Source organism: Amphimedon queenslandica, unplaced genomic scaffold (assembly GCF_000090795.2).
Source record: "Amphimedon queenslandica unplaced genomic scaffold, v1.1 AMPQUscaffold_13142, whole genome shotgun sequence".
Classification (NCBI taxonomy): Eukaryota; Metazoa; Porifera; class Demospongiae; order Haplosclerida; family Niphatidae; genus Amphimedon; species Amphimedon queenslandica.
Window position 1 is genome coordinate 55117 of NW_003546622.1, and position 24936 is coordinate 80052.

The 24936-nt window shown below is 33.2% G+C and overlaps 1 protein-coding gene across 1 annotated transcript; it reads left to right on the plus strand.

The window, feature by feature from the left end:
• Positions 1-9255: 9255 nt before the first annotated feature.
• On the plus strand, positions 9256-19432 carry LOC100636882 (NADPH oxidase 5-like). The gene is made up of 16 exons (XM_020000877.1): positions 9256-9544; positions 9962-10056; positions 10189-10303; positions 10514-10605; positions 11353-11467; positions 11908-12061; positions 12353-12455; positions 12862-12969; positions 13027-13211; positions 13551-13769; positions 15459-15832; positions 16391-16646; positions 16981-17144; positions 17738-17947; positions 18273-18542; positions 19217-19432. The coding sequence occupies exons 4-16, from the start codon at positions 10538-10540 to the stop codon at positions 19346-19348; spliced, it is 2358 nt and encodes a 785-aa protein (XP_019856436.1). The 5' UTR covers positions 9256-9544; positions 9962-10056; positions 10189-10303; positions 10514-10537; the 3' UTR covers positions 19349-19432.
• Positions 19433-24936: the final 5504 nt, after the last annotated feature.

The window sequence follows — 24936 nt, forward strand, 5'->3', positions numbered from 1 at the left end:
TTTTATTGTAGATCTACATTTAAGTTTGATAACAAAAACTGCTGTTTTCTAAAATACAATTGTTTTGTATTTTTTCACATGGAGCTAACTTTGGTTGTCAGTCAGCAGACGCAGTATAATTATGAACGCAGGAACTGTATTTTTAGAAACATTGCTTCCCTATTCCTAAATGATATCTTATTTATTTGTATATTATATACTTGCTTCCTTTTTGGGTGTTGCTGCCATAACAGTGCATTGATTAGATATCCCTTATCTAAACTCAATGTGTTGGCTTGAGTTCTACATAACATTATATGTATTAATTCTATAGTGTATTAACTGTAGTCTCAAATATGGTAAATGGTTGTTTTTTACTTTGTGAAGAAATGGCAACCATTCCTTCATGTTACTCTTTCAGTAATCTTGGTTTTAGTATTGAACTATGCTCATTATGTTTTAGTTAGCCGTTTCATTGGTGGATCTTCAAAAGAAGTAGCTCCTGCCTGTAATTGGCATTAATATGGTTTTGTCATTATGACATGCTTTGGCTATTGCTCTTTCCCTTTTCTTGGTCTGTTAGCTGATGCATGGATTGGAAGATACAAAGCTATACTGATTGGTATAGTATTGTGTTTTATATCATGGACTATAATAGGAATTGGATTTATTGTGGATAGCTACTATGCCTCTGAAGCAATATTATACAGTGTCTATGGGTTTGCTTATTTCTTTCAGTTCAGTGGTTTTTCCAGTTTTACTGCTAACGTTATTCAGTATAACATTGATTAACTTGTTGGGGCTTCAGCTGATGTACTCAATTCTATCATATACAATACTGGCATGTACTATCTGAACCATTTCTTTTGTTCCTCTTTTACCTTGAGAGAGAATGAAGCTAATATTGTTTAGATAGTTGATGATCATTATCAGAGATATATAAATCAAAGGGAACAATTTGGTAGTGACACTGAGAGTGACTCCTCTAGCGCTATTGACAGTGTATATTAAATATTCAAGTCATGTTATGTTTTCAATCTAGTTTATTCTAAAATAAACTTTATGTTGCATAAATTTACATAGTGCATTATATTGATGCATTTGCTATTAGTTATGGTGACCTTATTGGCCTTGCCCAGCTTTGCGTAGGCGAGGACTAGTTTGGAATGAAGTCTGCCAGAAAGTGTCAACCTTTCTTTTGTCTTTCTCCTTCAGCAGTGTTGGTTCTAGTATGGAACTACCTCATATATTTTTATTATTTTTTTTTGAATCATTTTACTGGAAAGTTTGTTAATGAAGTTGCTCCTGCCACTTGGTATAAGTATAGTTTAGTCATTATGGTGTGCTTTGGTTACTTCTTTTTTCCTTTATTTGGTCTGTTAGCTGATGTATGGATTGGAAGATACAAAGCTATACTGATTGGTATAGTATTGTGCTTTATATCATGGATAATAATAGGAATTGGATTTATTGTTGAAAGTTACTTTGTCTCTGAAGTAGTGCTATGGAGTATTTTCTGTATTGCGTTTATTATTAATTTTTGTGGTTATGCCAGTTTCAGTGCTAACATTATTCAGTATAACATTGATCAACTTGTTGGAGCTTCAGCTGATGAACTCAATTCTGTCATATACTGGCATATACTATCTGAACCACTTGTAGCTTTTATTTTTTATGCTACAAAATGCTTTTATGATGGTGAGGTTTTTTATTGGATATCTTTCATAGCATCAGGTGTATCTATATCTTTTGTACTGGTATCTTATTCATTCTTCAATCACAAACTGGAGAAGATACCACTGATCAAGAATCCCATCAAACTGATAGTTAGAGTATTGTGTTATACCAGGAAGCACAAGTATCCTGAGAATCGTAGTGCTCTGACCTACTGGGAGGAAGAGGCTCCTTCAAGACTAGACCTGGGTAAGGATAAATATGGTGGACCATTCACAGAGGAAGAGGTAGAAGATGTGAAGACAGTATTTCGTATGCTACCATTATTCATTGGTTTTGTTGCTTTAATTTTTTATGATGACAACTATTGGTTTGCTGATAAAAGTTTTACATTACCAGCTTGCCTAGCAGTAACAGATTCTCAGTATTATTTCTGCTCAGTCATTCTAACATTACTTTATTTATTCTTTATCAGAGTTTGTTTCTACAAGTATATTCCCAGTATGCTAACTAGAATGAGTGTTGGTATCTTCCTTGCTTTCACTGTTACAGTTTCTAAAGTGATCATATTTGTCATTGAGAGATCTCATCCTGACATAAACAATTTTGGTAAATTACTCTTTATTTCACAAACTATACAGGCATTTTCTTACATCCTTGTGTATCCAGTATCACTGGAGTTTACAGTAGCTCAGTCTCCAGTACACATGAGAGGAGTGATGGTTGGATTGTGGTATGCTTCATGGGGAATTGGTCTTTTTCTTAAAACTAGTCTAAAGTTTCCGTTTGATTGTGAGAGTCAATACATATGTACCAGTTTCTATTATTATATAACAAAGAGTGTACTAGTTTTTATTATACTGATAGTGTTTGTGGTACTGGCTAAATGCTACAAGTATCGTGTAAGAGAGAATGAAGTTAATATTGTTCAGATAGTTGATGATCATTATCAGAGATTTATAAATCAAAGGGAACAATTCGGTAGTGACACTGACAGTGACTCCTCCAGTTATTAACACTGTTTTAATATCATATTTTTGTTTAGTATTATTAGTAGTGTATTTGTGTTCTAATTTTCTAGTGTTTGTCTCATTACTTCCCTGCTTCACTGACCTCACTATGCATTAAACATTTTATTTTTGGAATTCACAAATACATGTCAAGACTTTCTTTTAAACTATTTCATTTTCAAACTATTTGTTTTCCTTTCATTTTAGATTGCAAAACATTAACACTCAATATCTAAAGAATGATGCTTGATAGCATGTAATATCATGTATAATCACTACAGTATAACGTTCACATTTTTATCATTGATGTATCCAGGTATTATGTTAAAATACTTGTAGATTGATCAACGTGCAAAATCATTATGTTAAAGAATGTATACTTTCAGCAGTAAACTACAAACAAATGCGAAGTCTGAATCAGCTCAAACTTTCTACACAGCATAAGTACATCAACATGTATCAGAAAATGTGATAAAAATTTGGGGGTAATTTGGAGCCATTTTTTGGAAAAAGCCAACCGTAAGTCATTACATTTTATTATATGCCTTTTCTTTGTTCCATAAATTTTTCACTTTTAAAAGTGGCTATAATTATGTTAGAATCTGCTTGATATTATTCATGTTCATCAATATTAAATCATTTATCATTTCTTATTATTTATTATAGGTTGTGACTATTATCTCAAGGACCTCTCATTCATATCACTGAAGATCTATAAACTTTAAGACTCAAATATGCTCAATCAGAAGTTTTATTAATTTTTTAAAATTATAATTTGTTGACACTATAGTTATTTAATGAGGCACTTAATGGCGTAAAAAGATACCATGGTACCTAATGACGCAATATGGTTGCTATAGAGATACCATACAAGTGATACAATGGACTGTAGTATCATAGATACAGTGTTTATGGTAGTATCTGTGATTAGATGCAGCTGACTTAGGGGTGTCCCAAAAGGACTCCTAATTATTTCTGAATAATTTTGGGAATAATAGGTGGCACTTCAATTCCAGAATAATGCTGGCCTAATAGGTGGATCAGGAGCCAAACTCTAATTAAAGAGGAGCAAGTGCATCAGTGTAGTATGGTCATGACTATAAAGAATTAAGTGAGAATAACAGGGGACAGTAAAAAGAATAATAGGCAATTTTTTAGAATTTCTGAATGGAATTATTGGGCAAAAAATTAGCATAATCTAACTGCTGAGTGCTGACTTGATTAAAGCGTGAGAACACGTGGAATAACCTTAATAAAGGAGGGGCTAGTTATAAATTGAATAGGAAAATGGTGGCTGAGAGTGTGACATAACAGCAGCCATTAACAACTAGAATTTGCAAGGATGGATTTACAGGTGCTAAATTTACAGCGATTTGTTTACTGGTCAAGATCTACCTTTTCTTTTTAACCAAAATTAAATCCTTGATTCTACAGCAGTTTAGTGAGTCTTGTTTTGAACTTAGATCATGTGTTTACTAGAGTTTTGTAAACTTTATTATTTTGATACCGTACTGTAGGTCAGTGTTTTGATACTAATGTATTATGGGAGCCAGACCTTGCATGGAAAATGATGTAAGCTCTTAATTTACACTAATAAAAAGTAATGAATAATTTTAATGATGCAGCCAATGCCATGCATTATGTGTATTGTAAGTAAATGTACAATAATTACTGTATTTCCTCTAAGAAACATCATACTCAAATAAACGCCTATAACTACAACACATATTTTACCAAATTTATCCAGTATTTTGTGTAACTCCATGTACATGTAGCTGTGCTTATGCCTATGCCCTTATTAGAGGAAGTACAGTACTACACTGTAGCAGTGATATCATCAGTGTAAGTAGATAGGCATCATTTGCAATGTGTACACTATTAATGTAGTAATTAATATTTTTGTCCTTCTTGATATGTACATGTACATGTATGCTCATTGTCTCACTTCACTCTTGCACTTGTACATGTGTACATACAAATGATGCACTGTACCTTATCATCTCACACTGAATTGAATGTACCGTATAGGGGTTATATTTCATTGGAAATAAATTTTGTGAATTTAGCATTTTCATTAAATTTGCAAAATTAAATTCCACAAAAGAGGTGTGGCACACTAGGAAAAATGGCTGCAGAAGGTAGGATTCACGAAAATTTATACCAACAAATGGCAAATCTGGACAAATTCGTGAAATCTTATACCAACAAAATAAAACCCTTATATGGTATTCTGATTATGTGTACATCACCCTTCCTCTCTCTCTCTCTCATATGTATATTGCATAGGGTCAGTGGCGGTGGCAGAACATAATTGAGATTTGGGAGGGGACAGCTGAACCTACTGTAGGAAGGAATTTCTGAAATCTGTGAAATTTGCAACCCTCAAAAAACCAGGTAGTTGTTTAATTGTTAGTGATTAATGATTGTCAATAAAGTAATCAAACTTTGTTCAAATTTACATTAAAAGCTAATTTGTCCTCATACGTTACGGTGTACGTTACTAATTGTATTTTAATAAAATATTTAAATCGACATTGTGAGACATTAGCAAATTAATTGGGTCAATTTTATGCCAATTGGGTTAGCGTTAAGTGGTGGGTGGGAAGTATGCTTAATTTTAATTGAATTAAAAATAATGACAGTCATGTGTACGTGACAGTCCCAGGTACATGTACCTACCTGGGAGTGTAATCTGTAATATAGTTGGGATATTATTGATTATTATTAGTAAACTCACGACTGAATAATTATCCACTTTTGGTAATAGTCTACATTGTATGTTCCTTACATTTTCCAAGTATCTGAAGCTATTACTGTGTATCCTTGAATAAAAGCTTGGTGCAAATAAAGGTGGGGTACTCAGGGTAGCAATAAAACGGAACTATAAATACACAAATCTATAAAATAACATACATTTAGATACCTTGTAGATACCTCCTTAAGCCCCTAAAGTTGTGCGTGTGGTCCCTCGTCGAATCTCGCTGTTGACTCAAGTTTTTTAAAAAATTTTTTTGTAGTCTAAAGCCAATTTTAAGAAATGCCGTATAGTGCTTTATTTTTGAGGAGCTAAACTTTTGCTATTTTCGCGGTTAGCATGAAACCGTGAAATTAAAGATCCGCTAAAATTTCAATTGCCATTAAAGGTGTGGCACTAACATTGCCAATCCACAAAAATTATTTCTGTGAAAAATTGATTTTTATCAATCTGCGAAATTTTAGCTCCATAAAATTAAAGCGCTATACGGTAGACAGCTGGGCTTTATTTGAGGAAAAGGTAATTGCATTAGCCCACAAAGCCAAACATACATGTACACTAAGCAACTTTTATGCACATGCACTTATGTAAAGAGATTTGCTCTATGTTTGTGGGTTGTAACAAGATGATACAACCACAAATGTTGCTAGCAGCATGTTGCCTGTAGTGTATTTTGGGCTTTCACACTTTATAATTAGTCATTATTGCCTTCCACTCTAAATATGACAGATCTAGGATGTGTTAATGGTAACTTTAAAAGTATAGATGGTCCATTTATGCCTCTCCTGTCAATAAACCAAGAGTAGATCTATTTCTCCTTCTGTACTAATGGGCTACATACTGTATAGTGGCTAATTTTGGAGGAGATTAAATTTGGCAAATTTGGCGTCTTGATAGCCATAACACTCTGCCATTTTGAGCTATTATACGCATGCTCAATGGCATGTGGCACAAATTCGCCAAAATTAAAATCTGCCAATTACCAAAATTTAGCAATTTGCCAAAATTTATCCCCTCCAAATTTACCTGCTGTACAGTATGCTGTATATGTGTACCCAATATTCTTGGATTGAATAGTTTAATCTACAAAATCAGGTTTTACAGAAGTCATTTTATTACACGTACATGTACATGTATATTCTACAATGTATAATAAAAAGTATATAATAGTATAATGTATAGTTGCACTAGTAAATTACCGTTTATATCAAGTAATCATGTTTTTTAACAAGGCATTTGACTTAGTGTCAATTAATTATTGATTTAGCTAATTACTAATTAAGCTAATTAAGTAATTGTGTTTTTTTAATAAAGCATTTGACTTAAGGCCTTTTCACACTGGCCAAAGTAATGTGCATTGATGTGCATTAATTGTGTTCACACTAGAGTGGCTTCAAATTGATGTGCATTGACTTCACCTCCAGAGGTGGATTGATGTGAAGTGATGCGCTTCGATCAATGTAAACCAATGGCAACAAGAACACAAAATGATACATAATTCAGCTGCTATGAAAAGGCCTTTAATTTTAGTGTCAACTGTCATGCCCCATTGCTCTAAGAATTCCTGTACATTAATAATTATAATATTAGTGAACTGAGATTGTATTGAGAGACAATGACACAATTAATTGAATTAATTTAATATCCCCTCCAGCTAATGGAACACACTATAGACCAGTTAGCACTAAGTATATTAATAGAATTTCATTGTGATACCGTAAATAAAGTAAAATTTTCCTACCGCCATTTTGGAGTCATAGTTTACTGAGAGTAGAATCAATATCTTTGCTTCTATATCTTCTAGTGGCACTTATTAAAGTCCATGAGCCAACTATAGACACTGGATGATGGTCAGTAAGCAGTAGCAAGATTGCTGCCACGAATAAATACAGCAGTTTTTGGAGAATTAGCTCTTTTTGCGATCGCTCCATAGACAACCATTTAAAATTGGACTCCAAAATGGCAGCAGGAAAATTTTACTTTATGTACGGTATCACGATGAATATACTTAAAATTTTATGAATATACTTAGCACCAACTGGTCTATACTTACACATGGTAAATAGAAGTGTTAAACCAAAATTATGAAATAATTATAATCACTGGTCACTAATAAATCTTTTACGCTATTGTAACTCCAAATCATTAATAGTATACCTGTAAAATCATTAATAGTATACGTGTATTATAGTTACCAGACCACACATTAAAGAATGAGCTGCTTTAATACAATTTTAAAAACAATACTAAACTATTATGTGATATAATTAGTAAGTACAAATCACTATGAACAGATACTACACGTGCATATACATGTAGCTATTGCTGAATTTACTAATAATTTAATTGTCACTCATACCCACATCATGTACATACCGTGTAGCGCCAAATTTTTGAGGGCTGTAAATTTGAAAACTTGCCTAAAAATCTATTTTGTGGATTTAATTTTCTCAAATTTATGCTGTCTGCCATCTTGTACTGTAATAATTTGATTTTTGCAATTGTGCATGTAGTTTTTGTGAATCTTCAAAAAAACAAAATTTGTGAAATTTACAGTCCTCAAAAATTTTGCACTATACAGTATATATGTACTTACTAGTTACCATATAGCGGGTTATTTTTGTGGGTTTAAATTTTCGTGGTTTGCTCCTAGTGGGGCAATTCGTGGTTTAATTTTCATGGTTGACAGTTTACATTAGCCTGTAAGGGGATGGCACTTCAATGATTTCGTGGGTTTAAATTTCGTGGGCAGCCCCAAAACCATGAAAATCACGAAAATAAAGTGCCACGAAAATTACCTGCTATACGGTAGTACATGTGCATTGTTGCTTTCTCATCTTACACACAAAGTCTTGTTTGTATGTGTGGAGTACTGCAGTATGTGCATACCGTATTTTACCATATAAACGTCCGGTCCAAATAAACACCTGTCATTAATATATTCTAGCTATAGATACGCATATTTCTACCAAAAATAATGCCTCGTTGTTTAGTTAGCTCCAAAGTGCTTATTAGTTAGAGCCTGGTCTGACTTGCTCAGAGTTGGGGGTTCGATCCCACTCAAAGTAAGTTTATTATTATTGTTTTCAATGAATTTTTTTGGCTGCTAAGAAATAAATGCCCAGGCGTTTAATCGGTAAAATATGGTACAAATATATGAGAGTGTTAATTAAGCCAAAATTATGAAACAATTACAGTCACTGATCACCAATATGTTTATCATTACTCCAATCATTAGTAGTATCACATAGTTACCTGCACGGGTGGGAAGGGAATGAACTTAAATACAATTTTAAAATAACAATACTAAACTATTGTGTGATATCATTAGTAAGCACAAATCACTATTGACAGATACTACACATACCTAATCTCTAATCTCTAATCTGTAATCTTTATATCTAATATCTAATATCGTTAATCTCTAGTATACATGTACTAATATGAGTGTACCGTGTAGGGGTTATATTTCACCGAAAAAAATTTCACAAATTTCGCATTTTCATTAAATTCGCAAAATTAAATTCCACAAAAGAGGTGTGGCACATTCGCGAAAATTTATACGAACAAATGGCAAATCTGGACAAATTCGCAAAATTTTACACCAACAAAATAAAACCCCTATACTGTACATTATATTCATTATAGACTATGATACACATTCATATCATACAGTAGACATCATCACTTCCTGTAACACTAGCACTCATTTCCTATATAAGCAGTGACACATGGTCTGTATTATACACATGCAGTAGTGTATATTCATTCTATTATTCCTTCTCTATCTTTTTATTTACTGTTCCCCTCTTTCTCTTTCTCTCCAATGGCAGTATATGTGAACCACACTGCATTAAGTGTCAGTGATTCTAGTCTATCCAGTACATCAGAGCCTACTGTTGTATCTACTAGTAAGTTCAGGTTCACTGGGTCTGAGGTGATAAAGGAGAGTGATACAGTGATCACTGTTGATGAGAATGAGGACCTCTCTCCTGGTACCAGTGTGAAGACCACTGGGGAGATACTGGAGTGGATCAGGCGTAGACTGGAGGGACAACTGGTGGCTACTGGTCGAGAGTATGTGACACTGGGTGACTTGAAATCAGCAGTACACACTGACCTACCAGTAAGCATTGTGTATGTACCGTATACGGTTTATTTTTCCGATGAAATATTTTGAATATTTTTGCCAATTTTGCATTTTTGCTCCATCATGAAAATTTTCACTGTGAAATTCTGCATCTCCATTTCCACATGGTGTACATGTATACCCTGCTGCTATTCGAGGAAACTGATTCTATGAAATTTTAGAAACGCAAAACTTGTGAAAATTTTTTACCATGAAAATAAACTGGTATAGGGTTTTTATCTTAGTACATGCATACTACTATTTTATAGACATGTACATACATGTACAGTGTACCTTGTAGAACTTTAATTTGATTGATTTTTATTTTGGCATTTGACAATTTGAAAGCAAAATTCCCAATATACACATGCATGAGTATGTAATAAGTACATTATCATTATGTTATTATTATAGGGTTTTGCCTATCACTTGTTCCAGTTGATTGATGTCCATCAGTCTGGCAGTATCAGTCAGCAAGAACTCATTGGAGGATTAAGCAGATTAACAGTGTAAGCATCTAATGTACATGTAGTTGTACATGTAATAATCATTAAAATAATGAAATTGTTTAATGGTATTAGACACAAATAACCATCCTTTCCCCCCCCCTCTCTCTCTCCCTCACTCTCTCTCTCTTGTAGTAAAGACAAAAAGAATAAGATTCTCTCTTGGTTTGAGACATTATTTATTGAGACAGCTGGAGAAGATCAGCTCCTCCAACCTGACGATTTTAAAAAGGCTCTGGAAACAAACGGAGTATGTTATTATTATTGAGTACATGTACATGTACCTTACTTATTATTAATTATTATTGACATGTACATGTACAGTGTAGCCTCTTTGTTAAGGACATCATTTGGCCCACACTCATTCATCACTGTCTATAATATTCACGCTATTATTATGATCATTTTAAGAATCATCATTATTGTTATTATTATTATTATTATTATTATTATCATGTAGTTTCTTGACAAGTTGTTCCTATTAATGAACATCAGTGGTTCCAGGAAAATGAAAATACCTCAAATAATTGACGCATTAAGTAAACTCTCCTGGTAAGACTTACTGTCTCTTAATTTAGCATAATACTTACATCAAGAGTACATATTATGTACTCTTACTTACATGTACATGCACTTATATACATGTACATGTATATGTATGTACTGTACATTTACATGCATGTTTGTATGTTTGTACATGTACATATACATGACATGTACATGTATGTATCACTGGTTGTGCTCATTATACCATTATCATTTCATAAACAGCATTACAATTGCCATTGCCATTACCCACTAGCTATAAACTTCATTACAATTGCCATTGCCATTATCCAACAGGCTGAATACAACATTACAATGTACCATTATATGTACCTCATTGGTAATGATAAATGGTAATTGTAATGTTGTATGTAGCTTAGTGGGTAATGATATCATTACTACTACCATTACCATTACTTTAAATGGCATTAAATGATCATTTTAAGAAAAATATTGTGCCCATTCAGAGTACACTATTGGAGTGGTTGTAAACTATAATTAGTGTTGTGATACATGTACATTAACAGTAGGTGTACTAAAAACTCTAAAATAATTCAGATTGAATTGTTAGCAATTTTTGGCTGTATAGAATCACCAATTGCCAATATTACATGTAATTCTTTGCCAATAAATCATATTAATTTTGAAAATAATAATAATATTAATAATATTTTTGTGCGTTGTAAATGTACATAATTATTATTATTTACAAATGTATTTATAATAATAATAATAATAATGTTGTTTTTATAGTGTTGATAAAGATGCTAATTGGTTACTGTGGTTTGAGACTCAGTTCCTTTCCATTGCTGGAGATGATCGACAGATTGACTTTGAGGGTTTCAGAAAGGCACTTCATTTATCACAAGTAACTGCATTTTCTGATACATGTACATGTACATGTACATGTACTTATGTTGCTTAAAACATTTGAGCTGATTCTGATCAAATTCAGATTTTTAATGATTTTTTGAAACTCAGTGAAATCCCTTGTGCTATTATAGTACAGGATAGTATAGGGTCCTTGGCTAAATTTTTCCCAAAATAAAATTTAGGGTATTCTCGACTTTTAGAATTTTTTCTAATACATATATTTTTTCTGATTCAGATCCAAGTTAGGTTTTATACGAAATTTTGAAGCTGCTTAAATATTCGACAAAAGTCGCTGTATCAAAGTACAGGGTATTTTGTCAAAAATGGCCTGGAAAAAATTCTCAATGGAATTTTTAAAGTTGTGTAAAATGAACAAAACAAAACAGGCACATTACTTCTTAGATACATGTGTATCTAATATTTTTTATTTTCTAGTCTTCATTTTTTGCAAGTCGTTTCTTTTCAATATTTGATAAAGACGGTAATGGATTCATCAGTCTTAATGAGATGATTAATGGAGTCACGTTATTAATGAACGGGACACAACTGGATAAACTCAAGTTTTTATTTCAAGTTTACGATGTTGATGGTAAGTGATTTGTGTGTCTTAATGTACATGTACATGTACAGTACGTGTACAGTATAGTCTCTCTTAATGGACACTCTCTATAGTGTGCACTTCCATTTATATAACGGACAGCACCTAGTGTACCAATTACATTCCTTATTGTATGAAATAACCTCCACATAAAGGACACCTCTGTATAACAGAGACACTTTCTTGACTTACAAGTGTCCATTATATAGAGGCCACACTGTACATACATGTACACATATAAAAATAATAACTATTATTATTATTATTGTTATTGTTCACTAGGTGATGGTAGTATTGATTATGATGAGTTGAGGATTATGCTCAAGTCATGTGTTAGTGAAAGCTCGTTAAGTATTGATGAAGAGAATTTAGACACACTAACAAAGTAATACATTATTAGTAGTAGTATTATTATTGTCAGTAGTAGTATTAGGTTATGTACAATGAGATGGAGGTTGACAATACCTCATTAAAAAATATCATGTAGCGGAAATTTTTTTTTGGCTGGAAAATTTTTCAAATTTGTCAAAAATTTTATTTGATGGCTTTAATTTTCATGATTTCTACTGATCGGCCATGTTGGAATTGTTATTAATTAAATCAATTTTTGTGGATTTTATTTTTGGGAATTAAAAAAAAATGCTAAATCTTTAAAAATTTTGGGCCATACATGTAAATAATTTTTCATATTTTTGGGAAGTTAATAAGTACATGTACATGTAAATTGCAGGGCTATTTATTAACCCCAACTCATTATAACTTATTAATTTTTGTTATTATTTTTATTTCAGTACTTTCTTTGATTTTGCTGATGCTGATAACAATGGAAGTATTTCTTTTGAAGAACTGAAAAACGTTTTTGATAAATACCCAGACATTATTGACAATTTGACAATCAGGTAGAAAAACAAATAAATAAATAAATAAATAATTAAATTATTTCATGATATTTCTAGTTCTGCTAATTGGCTAAAGCCTCAAAAGCTTCGTCAGGATAAAAAACCATTTGAGAAGTTTTGGCCTTTTTGGCTTTCATGGAAGCACATCAAAAATTATTGGTCGTATTTTATCTTCTTGTCCGTATTCTTTATGATTAATACTGTACTGTTTGTGGAGGCAGCAATCAGATACAGGGAATCAAGTAAATAATAATAATAATTAGAAGAATAGTTAAGTTTATTACCACCTTATACATGTACATGTACATGTACATGTAGCAGCGGGTCTAAGAAGAATAAGATTAATAATAATAATGATGATAATGATGATGATGATGATGATGATGATGATAATAATAATAATAATAATAATGTTATTATTAATGATAAATAAAATTAAAGTTTATTTCACAACTTATTAATTTTATTGATATCATTTACATGTGCTTGTACATGTACATGTACATGTTGTACATGTACATGTATCCTAAAAATTATAACATTTTCCTCTCTCTCTCTTAATTCCCCTCTCTCCCTCTCAGTGTTTCTAGTATCAATAGCACGAGGAGCAGGTGCTTGTCTTAACTTCTCTCCAGTGGTTGTCCTTATACTGATGTATCGTCATATTGCTACACTCATTAGATCAACAAGACTCTCTTTTTTATTTCCACTGGACAAGTTCATTAAACTACACAAGATTGTGGGGTATACTATTATTGTACTATCCCTTGTTCATTTCTTGGCACATCTTGCAAATTTCAGTGAGTTATACTTTTAGTTACGAACTGTCTGATAAATACATGTATGCTATTACCAAAGGCTATAGCCCATGGTTTTTTTTTCCGAAAAATGGCTCCGAAATCACCACCAATTTTTATAACATTTTTTGATACATATTGATGTCCTTATGCTGTGTAGAAAATTTGAGCTGATTTCGACTTTAATTTTTCAAGTTACGGCCATTTTAAGAAAACGGCCAAAATCTGAAAAATACCCAAGGCTTCTGAAAAATGGCTCCAAAATCACCCCAAATTTTTATTAAATTTTCTGATACATATTGATGTACTTATGCTGTGTAGAAAGTTTGAGGTGATTCCGACTTCGATTTTTTAAGTTACAGCTATTTTTAAAATTGGCCAAATTTGAAAATATTGCCCAAGGTTTTTCCCAATAAATGGCTCCAAAATCACCCCCAATTTTTATTGCATTTTAAAATACATATTGATGTCCTTATGCTGTGCAGAAAGTTTGAGCTGATTTCGACTTCAATTTTTCAAGTTACGGCCATTTTAAGAAAATGGCCAAAATCTGAAAAATACCCAAGGCTATAATAGCCCATGGTTTTTTCTGAAAAAATAATGGCTCCAAACTCACCCCAAATTTTTATTAAATTTTCTGATACATATTGATGTACTTATGCTGTGTAGAAAGTTTGAGGTGATTCCGACTTCGATTTTTTTAAGTTACGGCTATTTTTAAAATTGGCCAAATTTGAAAATATTGCCCATGGTTTTTCCAAAAAATGGCTCCAAAATCACCCCCAATTTTTATTGCATTTTTGATACCTATTGATGCCCTTATGCTGTATTGAGAGTTTAAGCTGATTCCCACTTCAAATTTTCAAGTTACGGCCATTTTAAGAAAATGGCTAAAATTTAAAAAATACCCAAGGCTATAGCCCATGGTTTTTCCTGAAAAATGGCTCCGAAATCACCCCAAATTTTTATTGCATTTTTTTGATACCTATTGATGTACTTATGCTGTGTTGAAAGTTTGAGATGATTCCGACTTCAATTTTTCAAGTTACAGCTATTTTTAGAATTGGCCAAAATTTGAAAAATACCCAAGGCTATATAGCCCATGGTTTTTTTCATAAAATGGCTCCCAAATTACCCCAATATTTTATTACATTTTCTGATACATATTAATGTCCTTATGCTGTGTAGAAAGTTTGAGCTAATTCCGACTTCAATTTTTTAAGTTACGGCCATTTTAAGAAAACACCAAAAATCCAAAAAATACCCAAGGCTATAGCCCATGGTTTTTTTTCAAAAAATGGCTCCAAAATTACCCCAAATTTTTTATTACATTTTCTGATACATATTTATGCCCTTATGCTGTGTAGAAAGTTTGAGCTAATTCTGACTTCAATTTTTCAAGTTACAGCCATTTTGAAAAAAATACCAAAAATCCGAAAAATACCCAAGGCTATAGCCCATGGTTTTTTTCAAAAAATGGCTCCGAAATCACCCCAAATTTTTATTACATTTTCTGATACATATTTATGCCCTTATGCTGTGTAGAAAGCTTGAGCTGATTCTGACTTAAATTTTTCAAGTTATTAGTGTTTGAAATTAGGAACATTTAATAATAGACTATTATGGTGTATGTTACTAAAAATAGAACACATTAATTATTATTATTATTATTATTATTATTATTACCAATAGGTTTCATTGAAATTAACGACAGCATAAATTCTAATTCTTCAATGGTCCAGTACTTGTTTGGTGTTGGTACAATTGGTTGGGTCTATGGCTCCGCTGGACTAACAGGACTCCTATTACTAATAATACTAATAATAATGTTTATATGCTCGCTGCCTGTTGTAAGACGTAAAGGAAAATTTGAAGTATTCTACTGGTCGCATTGCCTGTACATCATCTGGTATATTGTATTGATACTTCATGGGCCTCACTTCTGGAAGTGGTTCGTTGGTCCTGCTATCGTATTTATAATTGAGAAGATATTTCGGTCGAAATTGTTTCACATTATACATTATGGACGCACGTTTATTGAAGAAGTAAACCTGCTACCATCCAAGGTAATAATAACAATAATAACAACAACAACAATAATAATAATAATGATGATAATGATAATAAACCTACTAATGATGATAGCAGAACTAGGCATATTGTTATTATAAAACATTAAATTCAAAATGAAGTGTCTTCGAGACTTCTTCTCTCCAATCTTCTGCTATCTCTCTTGCATCTGATTCAGGAGAAATTTCAGCTAATCTATTTATTATTATTGCATCAATTGCTCACAATTAACACCAAACATTATTTTACTGGGGTACCATATACATTGTAGCTCCAAATTTTCGTCAGTCAATAATTTCGTCAAAATCTTAAATTCTTGTTAAAATTAATTTTCATCAACAAAATTTTCGTCATTTTCGTAATTAATCTGCATACTACCCACGTGGAACAATTTTTTTGTCAGGTTAAAATTTTCATCAAGCAAAATTACCTGACGAATTTGACAAAAATTTTGACTGACAAAAATTTGGAGCTATACCGTATACATGTATGTTAAAAACATTAATTCATAATTTATCTATAATATTCTATTACAATACTTCATATACATGTAGGTAACACATCTCTCCATAACAAGACCTCCTAATTTCAACTATCAGCCAGGAGACTATGTCTTCATCCAGATACCCAGTATCACTAGGTATGAGTGGCATCCATTCACTATCAGTTCAGCCCCAGAGATGAGTGATGTCTTCTGGTTACATATTAGAGGAGTGGGCAGTTGGACTAATGAACTCTATGAGCACTTCAATAATGCATACAATGATAAATATACAACTGGTACTCCTACTTTTACTGGTAATACTGTAGGTAAGGATTATACTACTGATTGTGTTGAGGGGGTCTGAAGACTTTAGAATTTTTGTGCCCCCTTCACTTCCTAAAACTAAGAGAGCTTTTAAAGCCTGGTTTACAGTTGCTACAAATAATTAAAAATTGGCCAATTTCCCTTCATTTGTGCATCAAGAGGTCAGATTGCCCAAACATTTTGACCATTATTTTGACTGTACAGTAAACGTAGCTTAAGTGTTTAATTTGTCAGTCTTTTTACCGTATGTGAAGTTTGAAGTAATTTAATTTAAAATTCTCATTTTATTTATTATTGCTATTATTACATGTATTATTATTATTATTATTATTATAGATAGTTTACCGAGGAGGTTAGGTACTCTAGTCCACAGGAGGTTCAGTTTTAAAGGAAGGGAAAAGATACAGTCACAGGATGAGAGACAACCATCAACACACACTATCAGGAAATACGGAGGAAAATATACATGTAAATCATTCTTTTGTGATAGCAGATTTGAGGTACAATACAATACAATATTAATAGAAATATTGTACATGTACATGTAAGTAATTGAGTGTGCAATAATTGTATTGTAGGAATTTATTTGGAGCTTTTTATGTATGACTGTTAAGCCGTTACTTTTTACTGCATTAGAATGCCTTAAAATGTACCCAGCAATCAAAGCTACCATACAAAGCTGGTTTACAATATTACACTAGTCTTGATGTTACGTTGATGCTGGAATAAAATTAGGTTCTATTCTAGCGGAAAGCATGTGTCAAAAGGTCAAATCGCCCACCCTTTTGATTAAAAATTGATGGTACACTGACCTAGCATTATATTGTAAACTACAATGTATATATAAAAATATATGTATAGTACTGTTTATGCCTTATGGAAGATGATGATATTTAAAACACAAGCCAGAGCATTCTAAACCTACATGTATGCATCAAAAAGTCAAAATCACCAACATAGCTCACAAAAATATGTTTTAATGTATATTGTAAGATATAAACCAAACTTATAGCTACATGTAGCTAGAAAGAATTTTATGATCATATTGATTACATGTACATGTGTAATCCTAATGCTATGTATCATGCACTAGGTACATATTGATGGTCCTTATGGTACCCCCTCCAGTGCTATATTCCAATCAGAACATGCTGTACTGATCAGCAGTGGTATTGGAGTGACTCCATTTGCCTCTATACTCCAGAGTATAATGAACAGGTTTAAACTGAGCAAACAAAAGTGTCCTCACTGCTCTCACTCATGGACTGGAGAAATACCATCAACCATACTGAACCTTAAGAAGGTACAGCATACTATGATACATTAATGATACTGATACTTATTGATGTCCTTATGCTGTGTAGAAAGATTGAGTTGATTCCGACTTTATTTTTTTGGATTATGGCCATTTCAAGAGAATGCGAAAATTCTAAAGAATACCCAAGGCTATAGCCCATGCTTTTTTTTCAAAAAATGGCTCCGAAATCACCCCAAATTTTTATTACATTTTCTGATACATATTGATGTCCTTATGCTGTGTAGAAAGTTTGAGCTGTTTCTGACTAAAACTTTCCAAGTTATGATCATTTTAAAACTGAATAATGATAATTATTATGAATCATTGCTAGGTTGATTTCATTTGGATCAATCGTGACCAGAGACACTTTGAGTGGTTCATGGAGCTACTGAATGAACTGGAAATGGAACAGAATGAATATGGAACACTAATGGATCGGTTCTTTGATATGCACATGTACATCACATCAGCTTTACAAAGGACTGATGTTAAAGCATTAGGACTACAAATGGCTCTTGATCTGATACACAAAGAAAAGAACATTGATCTTATAACTGGACTGAAGACCAGGACACAGACTGGTAGACCTAACTGGGATAAGGTAATATAGGAGGAGAGAGAGAGGGAGAGGGAGGGAGAGGGTGAGAGAAGAGAGATATGGTGATACTGTATAACTGATAGTATTGGTAGTGTAGTATTACTGGTCTATACTGACAATACTTTATGACAACTATACAACACCAAATGGTACGAATATATATATATATAGCAACCAACAATATTATAAATAAATAACAAAATACACCTGTATATTATATTCCGCCAATATTAGCAGGTGTACATGTACATGTATATGTATAGGATAGGAGCAGTTAGTGTGAGGTTAGTGTCTAATCATTGGTTTACAATATTATACTAGGTCTGTATGTTAATGCTGGGGGAATAGAATTTAGTTCAACTCTAGCATAAAGGCGGATTTACAATATTACAATAGGCTTGACGTTACATTGACGCTAGAATAGGATTTGGTTCTATTTTAGTGGAAAGCATGTGTCAAAAGGTCAAAATTGCCCACGCTTTTGATTAAAAATTAACAGTACGCTGGCCTAATGTCATATTGTAAATCAGCATGAGGCAAAAGGTCAAACCACCCACACATTTGATTAAAAATTGACGTTACACTGACCTTTTGTAATATCCTCCTTAAGTAATAGACTGATACATGTGTGTGTATTATTAATTATATTGAGTTGTTGGTTAATGTGTTATTAATAGATATTTAAAGAGCTAAAGGAGAATGGATATGGACCAGTGACAGTATTCTATTGTGGGTCACCAGTACTGGCTAGAGTATTATCAGTGAAGTCTCAATATTATGGATTTAAATTTAGAAAAGAAAACTTTTAGACATTAACAATGATAATGATGATGATATAACTTCACTCTTATTTATGTGTCTCTTTTTGGTTTTATTATGATCAAATTCACTCATGCTGTTTGAGCTAATCAGGAGGTGTGGCTAATTAGCTTTGTGGTTTAGGAGACACGCCCTCTTTGCAACTGCAGCATAATTGGCTTGTACTTTTGACTGTATCTTTTCATTTCATTATCTTACAACAGTTGATCATTAACAGTGATAGAGGTAAGTATATTATAGTTCATTTTCATTATACTTTACTAATAATTACAAGATGATTGATGTCTCTCAATGGAGAGCAAGTATTGGACTGTGGAACTACTGTCAAGCTGCCTCCAGTAGACCAGCTAATGGCCACCACTCTCACTCATTCGAAGCTGCAGTAGACAGCAAATCAGGCAGTACTACATCAGGAGAAAAGACATCTAAACTGCCAGCAGCTCTGTCTCTTATTGTTTCTCTTCTTTTATCTTTATTAAGATATGTGAAGCTCAATTTTATTCCTCCAACTGGTAAACAAACTAACAGTATATAATAGGCAGTGGCTATTTTTACGGGCCCGTAATCCGACCGTGGGTGGCTATTTTTACGGCAGGGTGAGTATGGATTTACTCATTTTAAAACCTGGGAAACACTCTAAAATAAAAAAAACTAAACCCTAAACCAACCTTGGGGACTCCTAACATAACTAGGGGGCTCATAAAATGACTGGGGACGCTCTAAAAAAAAAACCGCCACCCTAACCCCTAAACCCTAAAAACAATAGCTAAGTAGGGGACTCCTAACATAACTAGGGCTCCTAACATAATTAGGGAACATAGCGAAGTAGAAAGATAAAAAAAATCAATTTGTTAAAGTCAAAATTATAAAAAATAAAAAAAAGAAATGGTCTGAGCTGAATTCGAACCAGTGCTCGTCCGTATCCAACCCAGCGCCTTCCCCACTGTGCCACCACAACTCTGCTGCCTTATTGATGCTGATTGTCATCTTTATACGTCACTTCATTTCTATATTCCCTGCCGTAAAAATAGCTGTATACAATGAGATTACGGGACCGTAAAAATAGCCACTACGTATATAATATTATCATACAGTGTATTTACAATAGGTATAATTACTGTTACTGTTATGATCCACTACCTCCAGTCATTAGTCTTGTTTATAGCTACTATTGGCAGTAGCTCTGACCTGATCTACTATTTGGTTTTACTTCTCCTCCTCCTCTTATCAGGAGATGTTGAACTCAATCCTGGTCCTATGATTGATGATCAACCTGATATTTTCCTATTACTTCAATGGCTTGAACCACTTGTAGACTGGCAATCATTTGGTCTTCTTTTACCTGGAATAACGCAGGATGAAATTACAATAATTGAACAAGTGGATACTAAATATCAAAAACTAGCTTTATTTACAAAATGGTTGAATACAGATCCTACAGCAACATGGAGAGATGTACTCAATGCATTGACTAAAAGAGAAGAGATCATTTTATTACAAACAATTACTGATCAGTTACAAGTACATCAATGTACAGGAGGTACGATTATGTATTTATTATTAATAATTATATTAAATGTATAATAGGTGATACTGATGCTCCTACTAGTACTGTACCAGCAGTATCTACTGTATTATCATCAGTTTCTGTAATTAATAAACCTGTTACTAGTACTACATCAGGTAAACAAACACTTAATACAATCGCACTCATTAACTGATACAAAATACTACTGCAGGTAACACTCCTAGTGCTATATTAAGGATGAATTATGCTATTCTTGTTGATGCTGTTACTAATAATCTTTACAGAGTAACAAATGGACTATATGCTAAAGGACTAATACCAATGGAAACTATTAATAATATTCAAACAGCAGCTTCTTCTGACATTGTTAAATCTGGACAACTAATGTCTGTGATACAACAACAGTTTGAATCCTCTCTTAATCCAGAGCAGTATCTTATTGATATATGTCATGTATTAATAAACCAACAGCATCGTATACTAACAGATATTGCTACCTCTGTATTACACCAGTTAGGTGAGTGTGTGTGTGTACATTATCAGTGATCAATATAATCATTATATCTCAATACATTAGGTCAGTCTATACCTGATAATGTCAGTTCACATACTGTACTACCATCACCAGTTGATGATATATCCAATACACCAGTTACTAATATAAGAGGTAATAAATTATATACATTGTTTTTATGTATCTTGATCAATAGGTCAGTCTGATGTAGCTAAACCCATTAGTTCAATACCTGATGATGTTCAAGGATATGCTGACAATATGAGACAACACTACAAACATCAACCTATTGTTGCTACAGACTGGCCGCCAAGAATTGGAAAAGATTTCTTTGGAAGACTAGCACTAGTAGAAAAACAAGACTCCAGTACACAAGCAAAATCAGCTTGGCATATGCTAAGAGGACAAATTGATAAAACAGTTAAACTAACTGAAAACAAAGAGATAAGTGTTGAAGATGTCCTCCAATCCACAAATAGTTCTCTGTCTCTCAGAGTAGTAATAGATGGTCCTCCTGGTATTGGCAAGACCACACTCTGTCGTAAACTGTTAAATATATGGTCTAATGGAACACTTTTACACCAACAGTATGACTTGGTACTTTACTGTCCTTTAAGGAATAGCAAGATAGCTACAGCTACTACACTAGCTGACCTTTTTGTGCGTCAACGTTATGAAGTTCCCATGGTAGCTGAATGGTTTGAGAAGAGGAATGGAGAAGGATTACTAATAATCTTTGATGGTTGGGATGAACTAAGTGAACAACTCAGACAGTCTTCATTAGCTGCTAGTATCATTTGTAAAGAGAAGTTAGACCAATGTTCAGTAATTGTAACCTCTCGTAGCTATGCCTCCTCTTCACTTTTAAAAATGGATACTCTCAGTAGACATGTTCAGGTCATTGGGTTTTTTGAGAAAGAAATATCAACAGTAATTATACAAACACTTCAAAAAGATACAAAACTAGCACAAGAACTCATTCATGAGAAAGAACAACATGATAATTTTATTTTTACAAAATCACATTTCACAACTACTCAAAGCAGTAAAGACTCACAACTAGCAGTGAAACTCATTAATGATCTTAAAGTACGAAATGATGTCCAATCATTGTGTTATGTACCACTAGTCTGTTCCATGGTCATCTTAGTTTATTGTAAGGAAGGAGGACACTTACCAACAACACTCACTCAACTGTATGAGAACTTTATCCTACAAACTATCAGAAGACATGTTAAAAGACATGACATTAACCCACATACTTTAGGTAGTCTTTCTTCATTACCATCACAATTAGCTAAACCTTTACAAGAGATGTGTCAATTAGCTTATACTAACCTGGCTAATACAAGAATGACATTCTCTTCACATCAACTACAGTCACTGAGTGAGGCAGTCAAGGAAGACTACCTTGGATTGATGACAAGATTCACAGAATATGATGAAGAGAAGTATCAGTTCCTTCACTTGAGTATACAGGAATTTCTAACTGCATGGTGGATAGCTAAGCATGAGAAGAAGACAGAGGAAGTGTTTAAGGATCACTTTGATGATGATCACTTTCAAATGTGTCTGAGGTTTGTGGCAGGTCTAACTCACCTTGAACATGAGAGCTATCAACAGTATTTTAATAAACAACAACTTGACTTACAGTGTAAGAGAAAACCATTGTTTGGATTTGAGACTTGCTATACTTTCTATCAGAATCCTGAGATTAGAACAATGCATGATGTTAAAAGCGATCATATCAGATCTGATGATTTTGACAGTGTTCCCATTCTTCTTCTTCAACTCCTGTATGAATCACAGAACACAACATTATGTCAAGTATTAGCACAATCCATCAACAACCACTCACTGTGTCTGTATAGAGATAGAGTATCATTATCATTGTTTGACTGGTTGTGTCTCAGTTATTGTATAAACAATTCCAACACAACGTGGAATCACTTGCACCTGGGGACTTTATCTAACCAGTCACTATCAGTCTTCACTGCTGGACTAACCAATAACTCACTACAGACCCAGTGTAAGAGACTGGAGGTAAAGTTGTTTGAACCCGTTGATGAATTAATACACAAATTATTACAACCATCACTTCTATACAATATTCAGGAGTGCTACTGTGTATTATCATCAGGTCAATATGTTCCCTGTCTTGTAATGTTACAGTTACTCAATCTTCCTCAATTGAAGATACTGCACTTAATGATGTACCGTCTTACTATACCAACAGTTGACAATACATACTACACAGACAAGTGCACTGAACTTGAGAAATGTATAGAAATAAATTCAACACTACAAGAAATGAAGATTGAGTATAGAGGAAAAAATGAAATAACAAGTACAATTATCAGTGTCATTAGAGGAGTAACAAGAAATAAAACAATAACATCATTAGCAATGCATGTACTTGCTCGTCCTCCTCCTCAACCTGATGGAGTAATAGAGCAGTTACTAAAGCACAACAACACATTACAAGCTCTTTCACTGGCCATACATGATAAACTCCTACCATCATCACTGAATATAGTAGAGGTGAACACACCACTGACTGCTCTAGAGATTGGAAAATGGAGTAGTGAACTGATGACATCATCACTCCTTCCACATATCAAAGGATTACACTGTCTGATATTACATGATGATCCATACCCACCACATCTTCTATTTCTCTCTCATCCCAGTTTACATACACTTACTTTACCACTAGACTCAGCTGAGAGTGCTATTAAACTATTTACTATTCTACAAACCAATACTACACTTAAAGCTCTGAGTGTGGAGATAAAGGAGGAGAGAGTATATACCAGCAGTATGGGTACTAGTCTACAAGACATGCTAACACAAAACCAAACACTGAAATACCTTGAGATTCATAATAGCTATAAAGACACTATTCCCAGTTCATTCCTGTCCTTCCTAACAACTGGTCTCAGACACAACACCAATCTACAGCAGTTGAGTATATCCATTCCACTGAATGAAGAGATAAGAACTTTTATTAATGTCATCTCTCAAAAAAACAATTTCACAGAACTTAAAGTGAACTTTGAATTAGATCAGTCATACAGTAACTGTAGTAAGGAAGAGAAGGAACAAATAATGACACCATTGTTTTATGAACAGGTACTACCTGCTGTTACTAACATGTTACAGTCACATACAACCATCAGACTACTGAGGATAGAGTGTAGAGGTATTAATGAAGAGTCATCTCAACCTAACTGGATAGAACTAGTACCACATTTATATGAAACTATCTTCATCCATCCATCACTTGAATATATTGAGACTGATATTGGATACCCTACTCCTCAGCCTCTCCTGGTGGATACTCTTAAAGATCAAGAGAAGACATTGATTGATAGACACAGAAAAGAACAACCACACAAACCACTACCAATAGTGAAATTTTAACAATTACTTTATTTTCTAGTTTACTTTGCATCAGGATCATGGACTCCTGTGAATGTTAAATATTAATTTTTAAAATTTGATTCTAAAATTAATTTTAAAAATTTATTAAAAAG

Coding starts and splice junctions, on each gene's coding strand:
- LOC100636882 (XM_020000877.1), top strand. CDS start 10,538: ATGAACATCAGTGGTTCCAGGAAAATGAAAATACCTCAAATAATTGAC. Junction 10,606..11,352: donor GCATTAAGTAAACTCTCCTG/GTAAGACTTACT, acceptor TTGTTTTTATAG/TGTTGATAAAGATGCTAATT. Junction 13,770..15,458: donor GGCACATCTTGCAAATTTCA/GTGAGTTATACT, acceptor TATTACCAATAG/GTTTCATTGAAATTAACGAC.